Genomic DNA, 14,552 nt, shown 5'->3' with positions numbered 1-14,552 from the left:
TCGTCACTTTGAACATTTCCTCTGATACATGCTCAAAGTTTTCAGCTGCCGTTACAGACGTGCAGTATAAATGTACAAAAGTTTGAATAAATCTGTAAGTATATGTTTCCGGACCCATGTTGTCGTCAATTTTTTTTTTCTTCTCTCTATGTGAGAAATTCATTCCTAAATTTTTGCCGTCAAGTTTTGGTACACTCTGTATAATACCGGTATTTCAAACAGATGTGTGCATCATTAAGTACTTTTTTTTCCTGATTACTAAGAGCTGTAATTTGTGTTTTAATTATGATTCTAAATGCAGTTTAGCAACTTAAAGTTTCATTCATTTCAGAAAGTGAAAAGGTTTGGAACGGTCCGTTTTACTTCATTCAAGGAGCTGATATTCAATTTGGCCTTATTCAGCGCTACATTGAAAAGAATCCAGTTCCTGGATGGGACCAGGAAGTACAGCTAGCACAATTATGTGTTAAGGCAATTAATGATATGGTGCCAAAGCCCAAGTTCTTTGTGATTTGTGGAGATCTTTGTGATGCCATACCAAGTAAGTCTTTTAGCTGTAACAGTATTTTTCCACCAGTGATTTAATTGCATGTATATAAACATTTTTATTATTTGTGTTATTCCTTTAATTGTTCTGTTTTCAAGCCTCTGCTAGAAGTTTATACTCAGTGTATTGTTGATGCGTTCATCTCTAAAATTAGCTTAAGTATCAACTAACTTATTGACCTTGACAGTAAAGATCATCAAGAAAATGTATTGGAAACAAACATCTTAGATTATGTTACTGAAGAAATCAAGTTACAGAAAAATGTGAAATAATGTTGTATCATCACTCCAATTCTTTTTTGTCTTTTGAATTGACCCTCTATGGACTGTGTGGTAACAACCAATCTCATTTTCAGTGTCCGTGTCTTGTTCGTATGCCAGCTTTGTCATCCTGCCAGTATTTCTTGAGCCTGTTGGCGCGCTTTCTTCCGCTCCTCTGGTAAAGGGCCTCTCCGTCTTCTAGGTTCTGTCTCCACCATAAAACCCTGATAGCTTTTCACCATCCTTCTGAAACAAACCCTGTCATTGATTTCATCTTCCGTAATGCCCACCTCTCTCAGATCATTCTCACACTCTTGGAACCATCTCATCTTAGATGCCTTTGGTTTTAGAAAATTCCAGATTTTCTTTGTGAGCCGGTCATTATTCATATGGAAGATGTGCCCATAAAACACCAATCTTCTCTTTCTAATTGCTGTTGTTATTGGTTCCATCTTGCTGTATACATTTTATTGGATTTATTTTTAACTTATACTCTAGCTATTATTCAAATTGCCCTTGATAAAGTTGATAAAGGAATCCAGATCAATGGGAAGTGAATAAGAATCATCCTCTATGCAGTTTACATTGTGATACTAGATGCCAAATTTGAAGATCTTCAATTCTAAATACAGTTAGTAACTTAGTAACTGAGAAGTAAGCAAGGAGTTTAGCCTTAAAATAAACACTCATGGCAGCCAGCAAACAGAAAATTACCAATACTGTCACCCTGGATGGAAACACCGTTGAAAGAGTGCCACATTCCAAGTACGTAGGGTTCCAGATGTTGAAATCAAAACCAAAATCAATATTGCATGAAGTATGCTTCTGAAATCAAAACATGTTCAATTTACTTTACGTCACACCGACATGGATAGATCTTATGGCAACAGTGGATAGAAATGGGTACAACCACACCATTTTCCTAGTGTGAGAATGGAAAAACATCTTTGGGGCTGCCAACAGTGAGGTTCAAACTCGGAACATCTTGTGTAACCATGACCTCCTATTTGAAACTGTTAGCCTTTCATGAAGTGTCACATAACAAGAAAACAGCCTATTTCAGACACATCTTCTGAGACAAATACAGTGTGATACAACAGAAGGGAAACTTTCATGTGGACGCCAAACCTCCAACAGTGGTTTGACGCTCACAATATGTTAATTCTGATGCGGGAAAGGAAAAATTATTCACACCAGGCAAATGCTCAGGCTGTACTTTAATTAAGGCTACGGCCGCTTCCTTACCACTCCAAGCCCTTTATTGCCATTAGAACTATCTGTGCTGGTGTGATGTAAAGCAACTTGTAAAAAAAATAAGAGCATGTTGCTAAGAAGAAACTCACTAGGATCTGGAAAAACAGAGCAATAACAAACAACACAAAGATCCACCTTGCCAACCTTCTGTGAGGACAAGAAGAAGATCAGCTGAATAAGGTTGATCATTACAGAGGTCATCATCACTAAATGTTTTGCTCATTTCTATGCTTCTCCAGCCTGGATGGTTTTCAGCTCTCCTTAAGATCTGCTGATAATGTAAAACAGTGAGCTTTGTAACTTGGTCAATCCATCTGCTCACTACAGTAGATTTCCCTGCAGTCTTGTACCTTAAGTCTTCCCTTGCATGTTGCGTTTCTCAAGTTTTCCTCCATCTCTTTCTATGATGTGCCTAAAGAACTGGAGGATTTTCTGATTAATAATAGTAATGGCGTGTGGCCTTCGGAGAGGCCTGGTGCAGGTCTTTTGAGTTGACGCCGTATAGGCGACCTGTGCATCTGTGAGGATGGGGCACTTACTAAGATGAATTCTAATGCTGAAGACTGCACAAATACCCAGTCCCCGAGCCATAGGAATTAAGTGATGAAAATTAAAACCCCTGACCCTTGCCGGGAATTGGACCCGGAACCCCTTGGACCAAAGGCCAGCACGCTAACCATTTAGAGAGGGAGTTGGACATTTTCTGATCGACTTGACGACAGGAAAGATGTTTAGAGATGTTAAGTTGGTTGATGATGGACACATGCTGGTAATTTTTTGCTGTCCACTGTACATGCAATATTCTGTGCCAACACCACATCTCCAACACATTGATATTTTGTTTGTCTCTGTGTTTCAGAACCATACAGAAAGACAGAGAAAAGAGTTTCAACAAGGTGGATCTTTGGGTTGTTTGTTATTACTCTGTTCTTCCAGATCCTAGTAGCGTTACAAAAATGTTGCAATGTTTGGATTGGGAAGAATTGAGAGAAAGAAGAAGAGCTGCTCGACTAAGTGGTATGTTCCGAGCTGTTAGCGGAGAGATGGCGTGGAATGACATTAGTAGACGAATAGGTTTGAATGGCGTCTATAAAAGTAGGAAAGATCACAATATGAAGATAAAGTTGGAATTCAAGAGGACAAACTGGGGCAAATATTCATTTATAGGAAGGGGAGTTAGGGATTGGAATAACTTACCAAGGGAGATGTTCAATAAATTTCCAATTTCTTTGAAATCATTTCGGAAAAGGCTAGGAAAGCAACAGATAGGGAATCTGCCACCTGGGCGACTGCCCTAAATGCAGATCAGTATTGATTGATTGATTGTTTTTTTCTCAGCAACTTGCTCTCTCTCTCTCTTTTTTTTTTTTTTTTTTTTTTACAAGTTGCTTTATGTCGCCCCAACACAGATAGGTCTTATGGTGATGATGGGATGGGAAAAGGCTTGTAGTGGTAAGGAAGCGGCCGTAGCCTTAATTAAGGTATAGCCTGAGCATTTGCCTGGTGTGAAAATGGGAAACCATGGAAAACATCTTCAGGGCTGTGTATAGAAGGGTTTGAACCCACCGTCTCCTGAATGCAAGCCCACAGCTGTGCACCCCTACTCACACGGCCAACTTGCTCTAAGCTGATCCATCTTCCTATTTCTGACTCAACTTCCTGTGTCTACAGTATATATTAAATTTTTTTATGAAAACGAAAGTCAGTCCAACCATTCTGTCTGGTGGATTTTCTTCATTTTTTCGTTAACTGAAAGGTATTCATGCACAGATTTGTCATCGGGTACTATCAATCACTTAACTTCTGCCTTCCTCAAATTATTTGATTTTTTCAATGTTTTGTTTCTTTGAAGCAATCATATCTTAGGTTCTAATTGAGGTACGGAGTTTGTTTTGGCCTAAGAACACTCACTTGATCAAGCTCTTTCATTTCAGCTCTTAACTATTCAAATTGATTGATTCTGAGGAAAGTTATGAGTGCACATTCAATTTGACGTCTCATGTCTTCAACATTTTTTCTCATTGAAGCAATCATATCTTTCGTTCTAATTGCGGTACACAGTTCATTTTAGTCTAAAAACACTCACTGGATCAGGTGCTTTCTTTTGAGGTAATAACTACTTAAATTGGTAGATTCTGAAAAAAGTTATGAGTACATTTGTCTTTGTGACGAAGATCTTTGAAGGACTTTTTAACAGTTCGGCGTGTAGTGTTGTTCCAAGGAACATTTAATTCAATTTCTTTATGTGATGTATTTTCAAGTCTTTTATTGACATAATATTACATTCTATTACCACAGCAGATCATGTGCTTTATTTTATTAACTCGAAACTTTGCAAATACATCCGTGAGGATAGTAACGAACACCACCATACTTTGTACATTGCGGGTGTAGCCAGCGGGAAACTGCTAGGATTATTATAATTACTATTCCAACTATTACTTTTAGATTATATCTTCATTAGATTTACATATAACTAGGCAAGACAGCGTAAAGGTTGGCAAGTCAAAGTGCTGCACACGCTTCTGTTTTCGGCAAGGTTACTGGTGGTCAGCTGAGCAGAATCTCCACTCCCATACCTACCCAGCCCCCTAATACTAATCCTCTTACAAGTGCTTTTAACAACTTCCCAAATTCCTTACAGGTAGTACGTGCTAACATCCAAAGTCTAATTCCTCACTTCCATGAACTCCGTAATATAATTGCTAATGTCAACCCTCACATCGTGATGAACGGGGAAACTTGGATGAAACCTTGGTTGTCAGATTCTCTCGTCCACCTTGAAAATTATACTTTGATCTGAAATGATCGCACAGGTAAAGCTAGTGGTGGAGTAGCTATCTATATTAGGAACGACCTAAAATATAAATAATCTACAAACCAAACCAAACCAAACCAAACCAAACCAAACCAAACCCCATGGCACTACAGCCCTTGAAGGGCCTTGGCCTACCAAGCGACCGCTGCTCAGCCCGAAGGCCTGCAGATTACGAGGTGTCGTGTGGTCAGCACGACGGATCCTCTCGGTCGTTATTCTTGGCTTTCTAGACCGGGGCCGCCATCTCACCGTCAGATAGCTCCTCAATTCTAATCACGTAGGCTGAGTGGACCTCGAACCAGCCCTCAGGTCAAGGTAAAATTCCCTGACCTGGCCGGGAATCGAACCCGGGGCCTCCGGGTAAGAGGCAGGCACGCTACCCCTACACCACGGGGCCGGCTAATCTACAAAACAATTAGTAAATACTGCGCAAGGCCTGAGTTCATGTTCATAGAAATTGAGGCTCTAGATGAAAAGTGCTTACTGAGTGTAGTGTACCGCCCACCAAAGATTGGATTCATCATCAACCTTGAAGACATCCTACTAGACCTCTTGCCTAGGTATGAGCATGTTTTATTACTAGGTGACCTCAATACTGACATTCTTAACGACAAAATGACTGAGACTAAGCAACTAATCAATATATTTACATCTTGTAACATGATGATTTTGCCACTTAACGCAATACATCACACAGCCACATCACATACATTATTGGACTTGCATGTGACGAATAACCCTGACAGGGTACTGACCCACGGGCAAATGTCTGCTTGCGGACTATCCAATCATGACTTAATTTATTTAGCTTATTCACTTAAATGCCCCAAATACAGACCTGAATTAATTACATTCTGAGACCTAAAAAATATAAATGATGAAGCCCTATTAGAAGACGCTGCAAGCATACCTTGGCATAATGTCCATATTTTAGATAATATAGATGATAAAGTGGAGTTCTTAAACAAACAACTGTTAGCTCTTCTCAATAAACACGCGCCAAAACACACTGCCTGCATAACCCGCACTGCAGCTCCATGGATGACTCAGGAAATACGAGACTTAATGACAGAAAGAGACAAAGCTTTCAGAAAATTTAAAACTAGTCAAGTACCAAACAATTTTGATCTGTACAAGACCCTTCTTAACAGGACCACACAGGCTGTAAGGAATGCTAAAATAAGACACTCACAGAACATTTTGCTAACCCAGAACATGACAACAGTCTGGAAAACCATTTAAAAAATGGGCATAGGTGGAAAAACTATACATACTGCTGACATTAAACTACCACTGGATGATTTAAACCAATACTTTACTACAAGACCCATTAACATTGATGAGACAACAAAAGAACAGACAATTAACAAAATTCTACACAATGACAATACTAACAATGGAGGAGACCAGTTATATTTTTCACTCGTAACTCCCACAGAAGTGAGACAAATTGCACGATCAGTAAAGACAACTGCAACAGGATGTGACGAGATTGTTCCACAGTTACTGTTAAAATCTCTAGACGTAATCCTACCAACTCTAACCCACATCATTAATACCTCACTGATAACTGACATATTTCCTTCCCTTTGGAAATGTGCAATTATTTGCCCACTCCCAAAGACCAACAATCCCACAGAACCCAAAGACTTTAGATCCATTTGCATTTTACCATTTCTGTCCAAAATTTTGAAGAAAGTAGTTCACAGACAAATAACCTCATATTTAAATAACAATTTACTTCTTAACAAATATCAGTCAGGTTTTAGAAGCAATCATAGCACAACTACTGCACTACTTAGAGTTACAAATAACATAGGAGTAGCTATGGATAAGGGAGAAGTTACTGTTCTAACTCTTCTAGATCTTAGTAAGGCCTTTGACTGTGTTGACATGGACATACTGTTGGCAAAATTACGTGCTCTTAACTTCTCACAAAGCACACTATCCTGGATGTATTCCTATCTCTCCGGTCGCCGGTAGTGTGTATCAGCAGGTGAAAATTTCTCTTCATGGCAATCTATAGAGACTGGAATACAACAGGGGTCAGTGCTAGTGCCACTCCTATTTTTGATCTTCATTTCAGGACTAACACAAGTAATTAAACAATGTCAAAATCATGTGTACGCAGATGACTTACATACAAATATATACACATGCACACCCTCGTGACATACCGACTGCAATAACTAATATAAATGACCTAGAAAGAATATGTAAGTGGACCGATGACCATGCACTAAAAATCAATGCCCAAAAATCGCAGTGTATTCTTTTAGCTACTCAAAAAACCCATGCACGCCTCACAAACATTCATATTCACCTAGTAACATTAAGAAGCAGTCAGCTACAATTCAAAGACACAGTTAAAAACTTAGGGATGATAATGGACAGAAACCTTAGTTGGAACTATCATGTAATAGGTATATGTCAGCGAGTCTTTTATTCCTTACATTCCCTTAAGAAACTCAGAGATTTACTCCCCCAAAATGTAAGAAAACTGCTTATCCAAAGTATGGTAATGCCAATATTCGACTACTGTGACATAGTATACAGTAACATGAACGCCTCGCTTTCCATCAAGCTCCAGAAGGCACATAACGCATGTGTTTGATTTATTTCAGATATACCAAGGTTTAACCATATTTCTCCCGCATTTGGTAACTTTCATGGCTTCGCTTAAGAGAGCGACAAAATGTACACACCTTTTCTCTGTTACATCGTATACTGAGCCTCAACACTCCTCAATACCTTGCCACACAATTCCATTTTCTAGCATCACCTTCTAGTATTCCTACCAGATCATCATCCACCTCAGTACTAAGCATTTCCATTCACCTATGCCAAATCCAGTCTTACAGGAGTTCAAGTTGTTGAGTCAAGTGTAAAGGATCTCATTTTCTCTATAGTAATACAGGTTAATAACGTAACAGTTGTTAATGTGTATAAGCCTCCTAGCATCAGCTGGCCTCCTAGAATTTTGCCAACCTTCAGCCATCCCTGCATTTACACTGGAGATTTTAACAGCCGTCATACTAACTGGCGATATGACACAGTTGATGAAGATGGTGAGGCATTAACTCAGTGGGCTGAAATATCCAATCTGCACCTAGTTTTTGATGCGAAAGACAAGGGCACTTTCAATTCTGCTCGCTGGAGAAGAGACTACAACCCCAACCTAACATTTGTGTCCATGGATTGCTTTGATCAACCTCTCAGTATTACATGTACAATATTGTTGAGTTTCCCAAACAGCCAACATTGACCAGTCCTGTTGGAAACAGGTATGAAGATACCCCTGGTGACCTCAGTACCTTTACCTAGGTGGAATTTTAATTGTGCAAACTGGGATAAATTCTCTAAAGATCTTGATTCAGCTGTGTGATACAAATCTAGAACCAACCGCTAGTAACTATGATGACTTTGTCAGCTTAGTCATTTCAGCTGCCAAATCGAATATTCCGAGAGGTTTCAGAAAATATTATGTGCCCGGTTGGAATCCAGAAAGTGAGGCCCTGTATGAAGAATATCAAACAACAGGCAGCCATGAAGTAGGTTCACAGCTTCTATGGTCATTAGACAAGAATAGGAGAGAAAAGTGGGAAGCAACAGTGAAAGAGATGGACTTTGCAAAATTGAGCAGAAAAGCTTGGAGAGTCTTAAATCGACTTACTGGAAAACATTTTTCTAAAAAGCAGTGCACTAACTTGAACTCAGATGCCATTGCAAATAGAATGGTTGAAGTCACCCGAGCCAAGAGAGATAAATGCCATACAAAAACTGTGAAACGTAAGCTCACCGAGCTCAAACATGGAACAAAGAAGAATGAGGAACTGTCTAGACCATTCTCTATTTAGGAAGTTGAAGCTGCTATCAAAATGCTGAAAACCAGTAAGGCTGCTAGCCCTGATAATATCTTCAACGAATTCCTTTGAAATATGGGTCCACATAGCATAAAGTGGATCACTTCTCTTTTTACTTACATCCTTCAGACTAACAACCTGCCGAAGAAGTTCAAGCGGTCAAAGGTGATCGCCCTTCTTAAACCTGGAAAGTCGGAGCAGAGACCTGAAAACTACCGCCCATTAGCACTCCTCAGTTGCACTTATAAACTCTTGGAACGTGTCGTCCTCACTAGGATAGCACCACTCATTGACGCTGTAATCCCCCCAGAGAAAGCTGGTTTCTGAAGAAATCGCAGCTGCACTGATAAAGTTTTGTCTCTTACCGCTCACATCGAGGCAGGCTTCCAAAAGAAGTTAAAATCAAGAGCTGTCTTTATTGATCTGACAAGTGCATATGATACTGTCTGGCGAAGTGGACTAATTCTTAAAGTGCTGGAAGTAATTCCCTGCTTGGAAATTGCAAACCTAACATGCTCTGCGAGAGAGAGTTTGTAGTATTCCTAGGTGATTCTAAAAGTCGCAAAAGAAAATTAAATAACGGTCTGCCACAGGGATCAGTATTGGCCCCAGTTCTCTTTAACCTGTACATCCATGACTTACCATCAACCACAGCTACTAAGTTCATCTATGCAGACGACATTGCACTGGTAGCTCAAAGCAGAAATTTTGAGGATGGAAAAGGCATTCTTTCAGCAGACTTCGTCAAAATGGCAACATTCTTCAAGTCTTGGCGTTTGATCCCAAGTGCTTCTAAGACCGAGGTATCATGTCGTCATCTCAGCAACCGACTCGCAAACTATGAGCCATCTGTTTTATTCCTTGGTGAAAAACTAAAGTACAACCCGTTCCAGAAATATCTAGGAGTCACACTGGACAGAACTTTGAGCTACAAAGAACATCTCACCAAGCTCTCTCACAAAATCGCTACAAGGAATAACATCCTGCACAAGCTTTGTGGCAGTTCCTGGGGAGCCTCGGCTGACTGCTTACAATTAACGGGTATCAGTCTTGTCTACTCTGCAACGGAATACTGTGCCCCGATATGGCTGGAAAGTGCACATGTGCATACAGTGGATACTAAGCTGAATGGTACCATGCACTGCATAACTGGTACTGCAAAGTCAATACCTCGCCACTGGTTACCTGTACTTAGTCATATCCCACCACCCCACCTGAGGAGAAAGGAAGCTCTGCTGAGAGAAGCAAAGAAGATCTGGTCATCTCCCTCATTACCAGTTCACCAGGAATTTATTCCCCATCGCCATGACGACTTTGATCTAGGAGACCAGCAAGTATACTCGCCGACCGAATCTTGAGGGATAATTTTAATCTAAACGAGAGTGGTCAATTTCAACATCTGGAACAAATGCTCATGACCTAAATCCAACCCAGAAAATGAAGGGATTCAACCTCCCAAGAAAACTATGGTGTCGCCTCAACAGACTGAGAACTGGGCATGGACGCTGCAATTTCTTATGCCATAAGTGGGGTTGGATGGATTCTCTAATGTGTGAATGCAGTGAAGAGGAGTAGACCATGGATCATGTCATCCTGCGCTGCCCTCTTCATGCCTACTCCAGAAGCTCCAGCGACCTGTTTCATCTTTCAGAAAGTGCTGTAGAGTGGCTGAAACACTTGGACCTGGACTTATAAATTTGTAGTTATAATCACCATATGATTAATAAATAATAATAATAATAATAATAATAATAATAATAATAATAATAATAATAATAATAATAATAATAATAATAATAATAATAATAATAATAATAATAACAACAACAACAACACACAACAACAACAACCACTCAACTGGTTACAGTAGATTATTTGTAGTTGCCGCCAGTCGAATTTGGAATTCCCTGCCTGCTGAAATTAGGAGCGTGTCAAACCACCTCCACTTTAAGAAACTCTGTCAAGCCTGGTTAACAAATAATAATTATTCATAACATACATATGATTAGATCATAGCCAAGTTATTAGGTTAATTAAAACATTTAAGTGATACCTTAAGGTAGTAAATTGTAGATAACTTATTTAGTGTATATTTAACTCTTCATGTAGGTGTATGTGTAGTCGGACAGAATAGCAGGCTTCATAGCCTGAGTCCTGCCATATAAAACAATACAACAGATAAATAAATAAATAAAAACAGTTTTCCAGGACTACTCTTTTGCTTGCTGTTCTCCCAGCACTGTCTCCTCATGCTGACTCCTACTGTACAGCTTTGGCTTGTCATCATCACAGTGTTCATTGGACTTCAAGCACTGGTAGTGATGGATAAAGATTTTGACATAAAGCCCTCTTTTTTATTCAGTTCAAGAAATTATTGCCATTAAGCATGAAAAATGTTTTATTAGTCCAGAGAGTATTGGTTTTATTATGTATCTGTTAGTATACTGAGAATATAAAAGAGAAGATTGGAAGGTATTTGTGAATAATTCTGTTTCAAACCTGTTACAGCTGAAGAGCCAGAAGTCTTCAAAAAGCAAGAAGTTGCATTCAAGCAAGCTTTTGGGAAACTGGATCCTGCAGTCCCATTAGTATGTGTGTGTGGGAATCATGACATTGGTGACCATCCAACTCTGGAGTCAGTGAGATCGTTAGTACACATCTTTTTAAGAAACATAAATCTAGTAGATATAGGAACATGAGTAGGAGCCCATAATTCACTGAGTGGCCAAAAGTCATGGGAAGACACTAAATGTGAAACGAGTTGCTCCTCCGCGAGCCCTCAAAGTGGCAGCAATACAGCACGGCATCGACTCTACAAGGTGTTGAAATCGTTCTAGAAGGAACTGGACCCACGCATCTTGAACAGCTACCCAAAATTGGTCTTGCATAGTTGGTGCAGGGTTCATGGAGCGTACACCAGCATCGACAGCATCCCAGAAATGCTCAATTGGATTAAGATTAGGGGATCTGGAGGGCCAGTCCATGGTCTTAACTTCAATGAAGTTCTCCTCCAACCACCTGCGTGCCACCACAGAATGGTGACATAGCGCATTGTCCTGTTGGAACCTGGCATCTCCATCAGGGTACTCTAGGGCAGAAAGGGATGCAGATGATCTGAAAGAATGTCCACATAACGTGCACTGTCAGCGCTCCCTGCAGCTGGACAATGGGGCCTAATTGCGTCCATGAGAACGCTGCCTAGACTAAAACTGAGCCACATCATGCATGGACACAACTTTGTTTACACCCAGGATTCATAGCTTTCATGGGGCATACGCCACACTCTCACGCACCGATCAGCTCGATACAACTGGAACCGGGATTCATCGGACCATGCCACACGCCGCCATTGTTCCATGGTCGCGGGCCCATGCACTTCGATGAGCTCTATTCAAAGTTTAAAAAACTTCGTTATTTTTCCGTCTTGAACTGAAAATCAAAATAGTAAAAGTGAATTCAAGGATTCTACCTTTTCAATACAGTATATGTTGTACAATATTGTTATTTTACAACATGGTTTATTTGTGGTACCAGTTTTGACTCGTTTTTTGAGTCATCATCAGCCTATATTACAAACTGAGCAAGATGACAAAAACAAAATATGAAGTACGTAACAGTATACATGCAATGATACATAGTTTGTGGCAAATGTTCACACTTAAAAGTAAGAGTTGCAGTTAAAATAGGTGGCCATGTTTACAATGCTTTTGAGGCATGTGGAAACTTGATGCAGTTGTTGATATCACACATTCTGATGCTGAGATTATGGTTATGTGTTAGTTAAAAACTTGATAAACATATTCAAATCTATCTCCTCTGGTGGATATATCGTTCTGACATGATGGAATGAGTCTCAAAAGTAATTTTTGTACAAAGTTGTTCGACAAAGTTTTCAAGTCTGTGTTTTGCCGGCACGTCACACAGTGGAGAATTATGTACATGTAGGTCCTTTGTTAAAATGCTGGACCAAGATTTTCCCAGTTGAATGTGGATTATGAAGCCTAAAGAAAAAAGGAAATCTAGTTGAGTATGTAGAAGGCTTAAAAGGGGGGCAAGACAAGTTATTATCGAATATAGTATGAATTTTTATGAGGCTCACTTGTTTAGCGTGCCGTGTAGCTTAACTTGTAGAGAGGAGATAAGAGACTGAAGCATGTGGTGGTGCGAGGACAGAGCGGTGGTATGGGTGGAAAGAAGGGAGGGGAGGCGCTTGTGGAATGTGGGGGTAAAGGGGAGGTGTTTAAGGCGGGTCGGGAGGGCGATGCGGTGGGGGTATGTGGCGTAAGAGGGTGTTGTGTATTTTGTAAAATATTGAATGCCTGTTTGAAAAGTTGATGCTTTTAAAGACCTTGATGAGAAAATCGAAGAGGATATTTGATTTTTCCAAAATTTCATTTTGGTTTAAGTTGGGATTAAAAAACTGGTCAAGGTGAATAAAACAGCTTTCAGTGGTATCAAGGAGAGGTCCTTTGCTTAAGGTACTAAGAATTTGTATGTCCTGGTCTATAGTAGTAAAATTGTGTTTTTCATCATGAATATGTTGCCCTATTGCTGAAAATCTGTTGTATATGATCGTGTTGACATGTTCTGTATACCTAGTTTTAAAATCGCGTCCGGTCTGCCCAATGTATGGAGAATTGCAGTTATTGCATTTGAAACGGTAGGCACCTGACCTTGAAAAGATGTTAGTTTTTTTTACTGACTTAGAGTTATGTACTATGTCCATATTCCTGTTATTGGTTCGAAAGGATATCTTGGTATTCTGTTTCTTTAAAAAGTATTCACGATGCTATATACATCTTCACTGAAAGTAAAAATAGAATAAACAGCAGGGTTGGATCTTTCTTTCATTAGTGCTGTGTTTGGTCGATGTTTAAATTTATTAATTATTCTTTCTATAAAAGCGTTGTTGTATCCGTTGAATCTGGCAATGGAACGGATGATATTCAATTCTTTATTTACATTTTCATTAGATAATGGTATTTTAAAAGCACGGTCAACCAAGCTATTATAAGTAGCGCACTTACGTGTATGTGGGTGTGAAGAATCTTGTCTAATGGTGGTAGCTGTTTGTGTGGGCTTTCTGTATATTTTGTATGATAAAGAGGTTGGGAGCCTGCTTATTGTAATATCTAGAAAATTTATTGATTTATTTCATTCAGATTCCAAGGTGAATTTGATATGGGGATCGATATTATTAAGGTTAATAAGAGTGGAGGGTGCATTAATGGTTCTGTCATCTAGGATTACCAAAATATCAACAACATACCTGGCCCGAAAAAGTATGTTAGCAAAGGTGCCATTATTGTCAATTGCAGAGTGTCCTAAAAAGTCTAGATATATTTCTGCTAAAAGCCCTGAGGCCGGTGACCCCATTGCAAAGCCACCTTGTTGATATATGTTGTTGTCAAAAGTGAAAAAATTGTTATTGACTACTAATTTTAATACAGTCATAAAATCCTGGATCTCAAGTTTACTTAGGCCACTATGTGTGTTAATATTCCTTTGGATAATGGGAAACAGTTTTTTAGTATTAATACTGGGGTACATATTGGTAATATCGAATGAGTGAATGGAATGGTGTGATTGAATTTCAGAGTTGTCTAATTTCTTAATCAACTCAATGGTATTTTTAACGGATTTATTTGACAAAAATTTGTAGTTTTTCTTAAGTAATTTTTGAATGAATTGGGCTAGTTTATATATTGGGCTGGGTCTGTAATTAATAATCAGGTGGATGAGGACATCGGCCTTGTAGATTTTAGGGAAAGCTTTGGTCGTGGGCAGACCTGGGTTCATGTTAGTTAAAC

At 39.4% G+C, this 14,552-nt stretch overlaps 1 protein-coding gene across 2 annotated transcripts in view; it reads left to right on the top strand.

Moving 5' to 3' along the window:
- Positions 1-14,552, top strand: part of LOC136881270 (serine/threonine-protein phosphatase CPPED1) — a 122,090-nt gene that overhangs the window by 50,729 nt on the left and 56,809 nt on the right. For both annotated transcript variants that reach the window (XM_067154042.2, XM_067154041.2), the window contains exons 3-4: positions 332-541; positions 11,251-11,389. In XM_067154042.2, the coding sequence (XP_067010143.1) occupies positions 332-541; positions 11,251-11,389 (349 nt within the window). The remainder of the gene's footprint in view (positions 1-331; positions 542-11,250; positions 11,390-14,552) is intronic.

Source organism: Anabrus simplex, chromosome 9 (assembly GCF_040414725.1).
Source record: "Anabrus simplex isolate iqAnaSimp1 chromosome 9, ASM4041472v1, whole genome shotgun sequence".
Lineage (NCBI taxonomy): Eukaryota > Metazoa > Arthropoda > Insecta > Orthoptera > Tettigoniidae > Anabrus > Anabrus simplex.
The sequence above is the reverse complement of the archived record's forward strand: the minus strand, read 5'-3'. Positions and strand labels throughout refer to the sequence as shown.